At 38.2% G+C, this 13210-nt stretch overlaps 1 protein-coding gene across 1 annotated transcript in view; it reads right to left on the bottom strand.

Annotated features, from left to right (window-relative positions):
• Positions 1-12176, bottom strand: part of LOC138932919 (thyrotroph embryonic factor) — a 47386-nt gene extending 35210 nt beyond the window's left edge. Inside the window, exons 1-2 of the mRNA XM_070295271.1 lie at positions 11708-12176; positions 5815-5844 (exon numbers count right to left, since the gene is read on the bottom strand). Of these exons, the coding sequence (XP_070151372.1) occupies positions 5815-5844; positions 11708-12068 (391 nt within the window). The 5' untranslated portion in view covers positions 12069-12176. The remainder of the gene's footprint in view (positions 1-5814; positions 5845-11707) is intronic.
• Between the last annotated feature and the right edge of the window lie 1034 nt (positions 12177-13210).

Below are 13210 nucleotides of genomic sequence, written 5' to 3'. Positions count from 1 at the left end.
CATTTTGGCACTTTCAATTTTACTTAGCAAAGCACGAGCGTATACGGTTAATCATTAATTTCACAAATCAGCTAATTGAAATACGTTACAGAAAGTATGACACTGCGTACAGAATGAAAACGGTCGATTTACTAACCGTCAATTACTTGTCCTCGGGCTTTTCTCGCAGATGCAAATAGAGAAAAAAATTACTTATTTCATTTTACTTATTTAATTAGTTATGTAATTTACTTATATCATTTTTTATTATTACAAAACACCCACATTCCATTTTAACATTATTTTCATAACAAGATTAGCTAAATTATGAACATTATAAAATGTATGCTAGCGGCTAATTTACAAGACACTCGAATGTCTAATTTGATGCAACAAGGTGAGTTTTATATTTTCATTTATCATTTATCTTCAAGATTTATTTCGTAATGAAATCGAGAAGGAATCCTTTTAATTTGAATAAAATGCAGTCGTTAATATTCTTTAATGTTTCGAGCGAAGACAGGGATATTCCGTGGCGGCCATTATAACCCGCGAAAGCGTATCTCACTTTAGGTCAGGGCCATCAGGGCCCGGCATCCGTGGGCAGGATCCAAAAAGGATCACCGCCATCTCTGTTCTACCTCCGACGTACGCGGAAGTTGGTCGTAGTTGAGCTGCTTCGATGAAAGATGATGATAAAGAGAGATAAATAAGAAGTAAGAAAAAAGATAGGTGAGGTGGACCGAAAAAAGAAAACGATGAAACGAAAGGTGTGTTCTCACGAGGGTTTTTTTATACATATAAATACCGTATCTTTTTAATTACGATATATATATATATTTATCTAGCTATGAAGATTTAGATTCCATCGGGAGATGCCATAAAATAATTTTATTTATTATTAGAAATATTTGCCAACTTTCTTCGAAATGATATTCTTTCAACATCGCTTAATAAGGTTCTCTCTCGCTGGTGAAACGTGGAATTTTTATAAACGTCTAAAAAATATGATTTTTCGCTACTCTTTTATACTTGTTTAAAGTTATGTTTATCGACCGATCATGCTGATCGCGCAGTTATTCCTCTTTCGGTCGCACGGTACGAGGAGAGAAAAAAAGAGAGTGCGGGAGGGCTCTACATAAGTTACGTAGTGAAGGCACGAGGCTCTGAATCACCAAAACCGGTCTGGTAGACGCGATGCCTGTTGTGCGAACGCGGAAACCACGAGAGAGACCTGCGGACTCTCGCGAGTCACGGAAGGATTCCTTTCTCCTCTTCGCTCGCCGTAACTTCTTTTTGTGTCTCTTACCTCGTTTTTAGTCCTCTCTCTCTCTCTCTCTCATTCCCTCTCTTCCGCGTTTCGCTTCTCTTTCTTTCTTTCCTTTGGAAAGATCCGTCAAATATTTGTCTGGCATTTTTTTTTTATTATTAAATTATGATTTATTATGTCGTAATTGTTATTAAGAATTTTAAATGGCGATCTAATGCAGTTGCTATTTTAGAGTTGATTGATTGCGAGTTTAAAGAAATTTTTACTTGGTCGAATTGCAATTATTCTCCATCGAATAATTGATCGCTAAATTGATGGCACGTAATTATTTTCTCCGCTTGTTTCGATTTATCTTATCGATTTGACTTGTATCGAAAAATCTTTTCCATTACTTTGCGCGCGTGAAATAGACTCAACATTCTGTCGGTTTGAGAGATCTTAATGCGAGCAAAGATGCCGCAGCTTTCCGGCTAAAGGTCGCTCGGGAACTGAAACGAGCAGCAACCTGTTGATCCTGGACCCTTTCACTCGCATCTCTAATTCGTATTAGGAGGAGAATGAGAGCAGATTGTGGCATTGATTTATTGGAGCACGATATCCGACATTTCACAATTCGCTCTTTGTCTTGGTTAAATATTATTTTTCTCCATTCTAATAATATGAAAACGACTTAATCGATATTCAAAGTGTTGAAGTCAACGTGAATGTTAATCAATTTCCGATCTCGATTTCCAATCTCGAGATAATCGCGAGTTTCGCAATTCTGCTTAAAACAGCGTTCCGCGATCGGATCAGAACCGGTCGCTTTAGGACCGGGCCAGACGTGAAAACGAAACTTTCGGCGGCTTACTTTCTCCTAGGCACTTCCTCCTCCTTCTCGCCGTTACAAAATCGAATGTGGGCTTTGCCCTCTTGATCGCTGCATTTTTTTTCAACACGCCATTTTCGTTTTTTTTCGGCCAATATTTTAACCGCAAAACATGGAATCGGTGAAAATACATGGTTTCCCTTCGAACCTACTCAAGCGATTATAATTTGGCCGTTATTCCGAATCGAAATATAAGTATTCTTTTTCTACAGAAGATAAAAAAAATTCTCCAGTTCTGTTTATCCAGCAGCAATATGATATCTATGCATTAATTATCATTTTATTTCTCTTTTCAAAGGCGAATAATTATAGAACAGTGCAATCTAAAGTCATATATACTTTGCTAATCAGACGTGCGACAGTCTTATTTTTCTTTCCTACTCGTGAAAAGCTCTCGACATGCAAATACGCGTAAAGTAAATGTGTTTATCTATTTATAAAATAAAGCAAAAAAAAAAAAGAAACAGAACGGAAATCTCGAAGATATTTTTCTTAACGATTATCGCATTCCATAAACTTACTCGATCATACAGACACATCAATATTTATGCCGCGCTGGAATAATTGCATTGATAATCTCGAAAGAATTTTCTTTTTCTTTATAATTTTTTTTTTTTTCGCCGTTTACTTTGCGATCGCAGAGTGTGTGCATATGCAAAGCGGAATATTTGATTAGATAATATCATCGTATTTAAAAAACGGCCTTTCAACGGGATCGAGATTATCGTCGGTTGATCCGCGAAGAATCGAGGAGCTCGCGATACGAATCATGAACCTGGAAGCGGCAGCGCATTTATTAATTATTACCTTTCGGTAAATATCGTTTGCGGTACTTTTGTTCGCGACCTTTCGCACACGCGGATGCAGCGCGTACGTGACAGGGACTCGAATGCGATCCTGGCAATAATTTCGCATCCGTTCGACGCTTACCGCGCACACTCTCAGCCGCCGGTCGCACGTGTACGTGAGGGCCAGCACGTATTCATTATCGTTAGGATTGATTGCCGGTACCTGACATGTACATACGTATACTTGTGCGCGATCGTTTCCCATTTGCGTTCGTTTGAACCATTTCTTGCGTCTTTCTTGCCGAAAGCAGGTTGGATTTAAAATTTCAACAGTCGTATATATAATTTCTTTTTTTTTTTTCAGAAAAGTATTATTTCGAGATTATTATATTTGGAATATAAATAGAATTTTTTTCTCTATAGCTAATTACACGTTACAATTTCAAAACATTTCTCTTACGATCGAAAACATACAAGTATCTCGGATTCTTCTACAATATATCTGTGAATGTATGAAAAAATAGAGATATCGTGTATATCGTCCTCTTGCAATCGATATGAGTTTCTCGTAAATGATTAATTAGGACGGTATATCTGTTCCAAATAAAAATTGATTTAATTATCCCTATCAATTTTGTCGAGACGCATGTGGCGCGTTTAAGCAAGGTTTGATTATTTAAACGGCTTATCATTTCTCATTTTATTCGCTAATCTCTCGGTACGTGCTTTCAGCGAGTCGTCGTCGCTTCGGAAAGCGCAGCGGCCGCGTTCAGATACACGCATAGCTTTTATAATCGTTTTGACATAAAACGTTTCGCGATGACGCTAACACATCTGCTTGTCAGCTGTTAATTACGCCGAACTCGAAGCCGTTAGATCAAAAAGATGCGCGTAAGATCCTAGACGATGCCGAAATAGATCGAGTTTCGCAGCCGCGCGATATATGTATATACACATATTCGAGACACACAATTTGCTAGAAACAATTGTGATTAGCGACGCACGCATGGATAGTCGTAGAATGGACTCTTTAAGATCTATATAATTGTATCTATTCGCGTAAATTTCTTCGACTGCTTGAGAAATAGTATAAAAAATACCACAATAGCTTTATCGCTTTAATTTTATGACTTTTTAACGATTTTGCGTGTATTTGTAATGATTTCGAAGTTATTATTATTATTATTTTTTTTTTTTTTAATTTTTGAATGTTTTAAGATGATGAGCTTTTGAAATTCAACGCATCAAATACTTTCATGATATGAATATTAATATGACGCTTGGATTGACATGAGACTTCTGTCGCAATTCTCGCATTACCTTTTCACACGAATCGTAGTAACGAAATAAAAAGCAAGATCATTGCTTGTCTTTGGTCGATCCTTGACACGCGAAACTCGAGTCCAAGCGTCAACCGCATGGGATTTGATTCTTCGTATAGCGCGCACGGCCACGTCTCAGCAATATATCCGGCGACAAAATACGAGACCGCGACGTCGATGATGATTAATGTACGCTTCAAGCTTCGATGATAATTATTAAATTAAGAGTTGCTTTGAGACAATAATATTGAAAAAAATTTATTAGACAATTTGTAAAAAGGGGAATTTTAAACACGTTTCACGTGTTCCTTTAGTCGATGCTTTAAGGCACAAACACGCAACACGCTCGATAACCAACCAATCAACCGGACAACAATAGAGAAATTATCATCGAAATTGAGACGAGGTACTTCTACTATACGATAGAATAAACGGGAAACGAAGACGTGTACGTATCATAATTACGATTGATTACATCTCGACTTGCGTTGCCATGACGCGAACACGTGTTGGCAAGACGCGATTAAAAGTTGTTTAAATCATAAATGGCAACGAGAACTATAATTATAAAATAAGCTGTAATTATCGATGCTTGGTTAAAATCGTACTTTTAAGAGAGATACTAATTACATCTCCACATACCGGTTACATTGGATATGTCAAAAACATTATAAAAAATTATATAATTGATTATATAGTACTAATTTTATATAAATCGCGTTTATATAAACCTGCGCATATTATCAACAATTTGTATATCTATTTTGTTGAATACGTAAAAATTGCATAAAGGACGGAATAAGATTTTAAAGATACTCGGATTTACGCGCGAAATTTTCCTCTCTATGACTATCGTAACGTGAGTGTGAATACGAAGATATGACAGGATGTGAAGCGTCACAGGGCCGGGCCATGCTTCGTATCTATCTGCTGCTTCCCTCCCAACCCATTCGTGTTTCCCGCGAAATATCGCCGTACGCGTCAATTCGATGCAATTCTATTGCCTACCTGCATGTTGATAATTTATCGATGCATCCGCCGCTCTGTAGCCGGAGATATCCGCTCGATCTCAGCCGCGAATTTTTCTACTTCTTCTCAGTCAATTGTGCCTTCTATCTTTTACTAACAATAAAAGCTTGCTGCTTTTCATCATCTACAAGTAAAGACGATCTTACGAATTTTTACATCGTTTTATCGTTCGCGAAAGAATGAAAATGTAACAGCTGAATATTTCACGTGATTATTTTATCGAATAAAAATGTTAAAATATTAAATTTATTTCTATCGCGTTAATTGTCATGATTCTGAAATAATTTAAAAATAAAATGGACCATCTATCGAATATCTATCGTTTCTCTCATTTAGTTAAAATTTCTCTACGATCTACATAAGTAGAGTGAAAGAAGCGAACATACATACAATATATGCAACTGATAAAACGCATGCAACAAGAAGCGACTCGTCGTATATCGTCGTTCTCGGTTTTTAGCTATACTTTGCGTCGGGGATCTTTTCATGGATCCTTCGATAGGGAAGGTACGCAAATAAGGGAAAAAAAAAAAAAAAAAATCGTCGATGGTCACTTACCCTTCAGAGAGGATGTTATCATGGGGTCACCTGAAAACGATACAATTATAGTATTGCTATTGAACGTCACGATTGAAAATGAAAGAGATAAAAAGAAAAAAATTGCTAAGCGAACTTTTCCCTTTCAATCTCTTTCTCTCTCTCTCTCTCTCTCTCTCTCTCTCTCTCTCTCTCTCTCTCCTCTCTCGTTCCATTACACGACATATTATATCCGCGCGCGCTTATGTCGAAGATCGCAAGCCGTCCCCGTGGCGCAACGAATCGCATTGTCCGGAGGTGGAGGCGAAGTAAAACAAAGCCCAATAAAGGGAGGAGGGAAGAAGAGCGGACAAAAGGGTCCTTTTCTTTCACGGAGATTGCAGGTCCGCATCTCGCGGTGCATACGACGACGAAGTGCGCACAGCATTCTCTTTACTCTCTCTCTCTCTCTCTCTCTCTTCCTCGCCGCGTATGCGTGCAGCCTCCCACTTGCGCATTGTAAGACGAGAGATAGAGTATCTCTCGCGGCAGAAACATTTTCCCGGTACTTTTCTCCCGCGCGGTGATCCCTGACCCCGGGGTCCTGCCCACCCGGGCCCACGCGCCCGCGGGCACGCTCCTGCTCTCGGATTTCTCCGCGCAGCGAATTCCGTCGACCTTAAGGTCGCTGGGATATACCCGCAATGCTCTCTGTCTGCGCGCGCCATCGTTATTTTTCTTTGGATTCATTATTCAAAACGGAGAATGTGCAAGGCAGCGACAGAGAATCGTGTCGTGCCGCATGTCGCACATACACGTGTGTGTGTGTGTGTGTGCGTGTGCCACGATATTATCCATTCGGAATTATTAATTATTCATTAATACACCGTTGGGTGTTTTTTCGTGCCGACAGCCTTAAAAATATCAGCATTAAAAGACTGTTACGAAGGGTGAAAATGCTTCGCGTAACCGCGCGATGAAAAAAATATTGTAAAATATATTTATCTAAAGTATTTTTATATTTTTCGCACAACTATTGTTCTAGAAAAATAAATTAATGCTACATATGATTAGATTCTCCCATATCGCATCTACGACTCCAGACCGCGATTTCAACCAAGACACTGTTATAAAATTCTGAATAAAATTCAATAATAATTCGAACTACATAATCAAGACTATTTTTATATTTACTTTATTTTTAGTTTTATTGAGAAATAAACTCTGGATATTAATGGAAATTCTTCGAAATCGAGTTAATACCCGCGTATATTTTGTTCTGATAATGTCAGATGCAAATAATTAAACTGGTATTGTTAAGAAATATCAAGCGCAGCGCTCTTTCATTAACAGCGAATATACTGTTGATATTGCATAAGAGAATAACAGAGAGAGAGAGAGAGAGAGAGAGAGAGAGAGAGAGAGAGAGAGAGAAAACAGTTGTGTGTGACCGTTAACTTGGAATAAATTGGCATAATCAGGGTTTTCCGTTTAAAATGTCCAAAGACTTCGATCGGGGAATTGCTAAGAATTCTATTAACTAAATATATTAACAGGTGTTAATGTGTGTATGTGTATGTGTGGTAAAGCAACCACGCTGAGACCTTCGTTGTAAAACAGACATGTCTCATTGAGTATAATTATCTAATCATTTGTATATTTGTTTTCCATACATATTAATTATATAATTATTCGTATAATTATAGATAGTGTTTAAACGCGACGATTGTATTTACACATACATATACATACACGCATAGAAGGTTCCGCGTTCCGTTGCAAAATTAAATTAAAGCATTACCGACTAAATTTCGAGAAATGTCATTCGACGACACGATGTTGAATTCCTGCAAAAGTTTACGGAGGTAAAACCGCGTCGCGGACCGGACACGATTAAACGACACGATCCTCCTTGGCGTTTGTATCGTTGATTTTTCCGCTCGCCTACGGTACCGTCACGGTGTCGCGAGTGCGTTTCCGCGCTCAAGGACGTTGTCCAAGGCGTTCCATCTCGCTGCCGAGGATAATGCAACGTTTCAGGATAACGCGTCGGCCGCGCTGTTTACTTCTAACCGAGACGATCGACGCAGGAGACGCGAACCATCGCGGGGTAATCGCTTTCCTTCCCCTCCTCCGTTTTAGCCCCCCGATCCCTCTGTCCCCCGGCCGCCTCCATCATTTCTCTCTCGCGATGTCGTTACCGCCCCTCATCCGTCTCGCGTGTTCACCTCCCACGATACGTCTCTTTTCCACGAATCTTAAATCCGATCTTTTTCCATATAACGATGAGACGGAAAACGACAGAAAATTTCGCGATTCAGCGATACGATATACGAACGTGGAAGAAAAAAAAACGACGAAATATTACGCGCCTTGCGCGAGAATCTAACGGGCAATCCGTACGATAATTCCATTCCGATTACTATTCGGGAGGGGGAAAAAAAAAAAAAAAATTACGACGATAATGGTCTTGTTTATTATTTTTTTTCACCGATCAATCCAAATAATTTTCACGGCTATACGTCTTCGCGTAATATATTCTACGAACGTTGGATTAATTATTATTATATATTAATTATAATAAATACTTTCCTTTACATATTCCGACTATTATCGTAACGATTAAGATTATCAAGATGTAATATTTCGGAATCGAAACTTTTTCACGGATTAATACTTTGTAGCAATTCTTTACCGGCAGGATCTCATTGATTCGACAATACCCGATTCTGAGAAATCTGTAGATTATGATCGTGCGGATGCACAACACGCCGCGAAATAATTAATTAATTAATTGCGTAAAGCAGACTTTTACGAACGGGAGGGGGGGGGGGAGGGGGACTTTCCTTCCCGATGCTTCTCTCGCACGTGTGTCCGCCCAATCCCTGTAGCACGCATTCGTAACCTATGTACGTACGAACGTAACGCACATATGGCAGCGGAGAAACAATAATAAGTCATGCGCGGCTGGTTAGAAGCGCTGCCGTAATTGCGTCCTGACGGCGGATGAATTTATGTTCCCGCTCGAGGATACACGCGAATCTCTCTAATCAAGCGATCACCGTGTAATCCATCGTGGATTCCTCGCGGTAGCATTTTCACTCGGTTTACCATTCCTGTCGTTAAACGTCGTTAGCGTACTGTCCAATTAATCATTTACTCTCAGATTTTAACGCGCGTATTCGCGTTTCGATTCTTAGCATCTTTCAAGGTGTAAAGTTAAGATTAAAATCATTAAAAAAAAAAAAAAAAAAAAAAAAAGTCATTCATTATTCATTTTTATATTGTTTGTAAAATTTATTTGTGAGAGACAAAATATGTTTTTTTAATGCTCCCTCTGTTAGATTTTATGAATTTATAAGGATCATACATATTTTATTGTATAATTGAGATAGTTAACTAATTTATTTACTTTATATAATCACAATTTGAATAGAGTGTAAAATAAAAAGACGATATGTATCTAACCGAAATAAATTTTAGATACCGCGGTCCGTTTGCGAAGGACGGCAAATTTATTCTCTTATACATCTCAAAACTGACCGAACGTGGCGTGATTTGAATAACGGAGTGATATAAAAGTGAGCATCGCGCGCGCGGAAAGCACGACATGGTGAAAAGAATGCCGTTCATGGAAATGGTGCACGATTAGATACATTTTCCGTGTTATGTCGCTTCGCATGATGGACGTTGTTGTTTATTTCGATATCCGGATTATCTCTCGAATTTCCATGGGACAGAAAATAACGCCGTTGAACGCGTAACAACGATTTCCATTCGCAATCGCTTTTCTCGAATAAACACGTCGTCTCGATACATCCCCTGCACTTTTTGGACAATTCTATTCAACGATAAACCGAGATGTACACTGTCGTTACATAATTTCGAAGCAAGTAAATTGGAATGAGCGAAAACTCCAATTCCGACCGGAATACAATTATAAAAATTATCGTCGACAATTTATCAGTCGGAAACTGATGTTTTCAATCGGGATTGTAAATATGTATATAATAAATTCCCGGGTCACGATAAGCAATTATCCGCTCCTGAGTCGAAGAGATCAATCATGAGATCATAAGAAATGCGAAAAAAGTTTGTATTAGATAGGCGGCAAACGAATTAATAAACATTTATATTACAAGAATGTCGTGAGAATAAATAATGTGTTCGTAGATACGAAAAGTGCTACCGACAAGAGATGCGTGGCGAGAAATACTAACAATGAAGTATAATAATTGTGCGTGCAATTTTAATGATGTCATCGGAACGCGTCATCACATCATAGCGCTGCTAATCTAAAGATTCCGTTTTCCTATTCATACATCAAACTTTACACCATAATTCATGATTTCCTATTTTCGACAATTTTTTTTTACGTCAAACACGCGGCTTAAGATATTGAAAGTGAAGTTTTAATTGAAGCAATTAAATATTTATCGTACATGTAATCAATTTCACGGGTCTGTGATTTCCAAGATCTGTGATGATCCAAAATAAAAAGAACGAATTGATAACAAATTTTTAATAAATCATGTCTGGCGTGTATTGCGCAAAAATGAATTATAAGTAACTTTATAAATATTTACTTCTCTCTGTGTTTAAGGGAGTCAATTTATTTCTTAACATATTTTTTGGTTAAACGAATCCGCGATGCGAGACCGGCGCGATACAGCCGTTTAGATGGAAGCAACAGATTCCTATGAATAATTCAGCGAACTATTTACCGATGGTTGCGTGGGCGACTATCCTCTCTCCTTACCCCTTCGCGAGGGCTTCCGCGACAGGGCAATCCCTTTCGTCGCGAAACGCATTACGCAACACGCTTTCGGAAAAATTGCGTCCGACATCTTCGCCATTCCGACGCCAGTGTCGCGCGAAGATAAAAATTCCTAATCCGTGATTGCTTGTCATTGACAACCTATGTTAATGAAGGAAGAACATATAAAAGTAGCTGACACGAAAATCGATGTTTTTTTCCATTGTTATATTTTGCTGCCACTATAGAGACAATAAAATCTATAATTTTATTGCCATTGCAAGGTATAGATCGTGTCGTCGCATAAATTCTTGCTTACACTTTCGCGTTTATTATACAGAGGATAAAAATTCATTGATAGAATGTACTACGTGAAACACATTTTTGTATCGTCTAATAATATTTTTCCCGCACACAGCTACAGAATTTTCATTATTTTAATCGCTCGCCATATCGGGTTCTTGGACAATTGGATCTTCTCGAGTAGCATCGGCGATAAAAAATAGGCGCCGAACAGGATTGTCAGTAGCAATATATGCATCATGTGAGAATTATTATTTTTATTTATTAGCCAAATGAAGTTTCTTCATCGTCCAAAAATATAAATTTTAGGATCCTACATCTTCTCTATCATCTTTAATAATCTTCGTATTATCGATAAAAGAGACGATATCGTAAAAAAAAAACTCGCGAGGAAGAAACGCGAGCCTCCTGGGCATAGCGAGAGTGTATGAAAGAATGGAATTATAATCAACATGATATTTTTAAGATATGTGTACAGAGGAGAGGCTAGCAGCTCTCGAGACCGATCGGGGGTATATTAACCCTTTCGATAGGATCGATCCATTTGGTGATTGACGTTGCGTGACTATCGACCGAGGCACTTATATAATTTCGCGTCCGAGGAGAATTCTCCCCGGATCGCGGCGAGAAAGATAATTTGGAATATCCAGGAGGCAAGGGGCGGGAATTGTTGGAAATGTAATCAGCTTCCGTTACGCAGGATCAGATCGGATTCTCGTGAAAGAGATTATTATTAATCGTTAGTATTTTTTATAGAACGCATATAGCGTGATCGGAATATGATAAATTGCTGAATTTCATCTAATCTTCCATTACAAAACGTATCGATATCGCCGATATCAAGATATTGATGCGCGAGTGTAATTTGGTGGATACCTGGTCCGTCATAAGCAACTGCTCTCCTAAGCCCGGCTTGTCCTTTAATAGGGTGAATGTGCGACTGTTGGTCCAGAGGCGGCGGCTGGGCGGTTTGCAGTTGCAGATGATGCTGCTGAGAGGACGGATATTGGGTAGTGGAAGCGTTTACGGCGGTGGAGGCGCTCCCCGGTAGCTGCTGATACTGGCTACCCTGGTATTGACGGGGATGATGAGGGTTGTGATGGTGGGGCTGCGGATGCGGATGCGAGTACGGCGTGCACCAGGTATAACACTGTTGCCAGGAGGCGGCGGCCGCGTCCGCACCGGCCATCTCCTCTCTCTCTTCGTTACCCATTCGCGTCCAGCCGCAGGAATCCATTTTGGATTCGACAGTTTTCCTTTTTCTCTTATCGGATATAAGATGTATATTGAATATGAACAGTTTTCATACAATCACTCCAAGATTCGACATCATATCTGCCTTCGATTTTTAATCAAAGATTGTCCGTTATTACTTCACGTGATATTCGTTAATTTCGATGCAACGACGTTTTTTAGATAATGGAATATTTTTTTATCGATAAGCAAGTTTATCTTTACGGATTATTAATTTTTTTATTACAAAAATATTAATGTTTATTTTCGATACGTTTTTGCTTAGCGAAATAATTTATTAATTACAATGTGACGAAAGATTGGCTTTTATCGCTTTAATCGTAACAGCAGTTTTTGTTCACAATGCACATTTATATTCTCTTATATTTCATCACTAAAAATTGTCGTCAAACTATTCACGAGTTCTATAAAAAACGAGTGGATAGAAGCAAATTAAAAATATTTTCTCATTTATGTAAATAGTTATATATTTTTTTTTTTCAAATATACCTCCGTAATATTCCATCCGATCACGCAAATTAGCAAAATATTTTATTGTTTAGATGTAGTTATTTTTTTGACTTTGTCCGTTTGATACGAGGTACGTGAAAAAAACAAAAAACTAAATTTTTGCTTTAGATTTATTTTAATTTTATCTCATTTGTGACATAGAATAGAATCTATTCGACTGAACGAAATCTTTTTGTCTGGAAAAAAAATGGAAATGAAAAACTCGAAAATAGACAAATTAAAAAATTCAATGCGAAGTAATTACAATATAAATTTTCACTAGCTATAAATATTATCAAAATATTAATCCATATTTGTGTTATATTTGAAATAATATAACATGCCTGTGTGTGTGTAAATTTGAGAGAATTGATTATCCGATTGCTCGAAACATATAAAATTATAATTTATACCATGAATTGGCTAATCGCAAATTTCTTTTTCTTTATATTAAAAAAGAGATGACAAGTCGGATGTGTCGGCGTGATTACGGGCGTGCAAAAATAAGAAATGTAGAAAATCACTGTCGCATAAAATAAAGGAACAAGTGTTATGTTCCGCCGTGTCGATTATCGCCGCGAGAGGAAGCCTTTGCTGCGTTCAGATCGATCTCGATTCTATGATTCGCGGATTAAA

This window comes from Polyergus mexicanus, unplaced genomic scaffold (genome assembly GCF_030449975.1).
Source record: "Polyergus mexicanus isolate NDT 795.1 unplaced genomic scaffold, iyPolMexi1.0 SCAF_1, whole genome shotgun sequence".
NCBI classification, from domain to species: Eukaryota; Metazoa; Arthropoda; class Insecta; order Hymenoptera; family Formicidae; genus Polyergus; species Polyergus mexicanus.
Note: the sequence above shows the minus strand (reverse complement) of the source record. Positions and strands in the feature narration are given on the sequence as shown.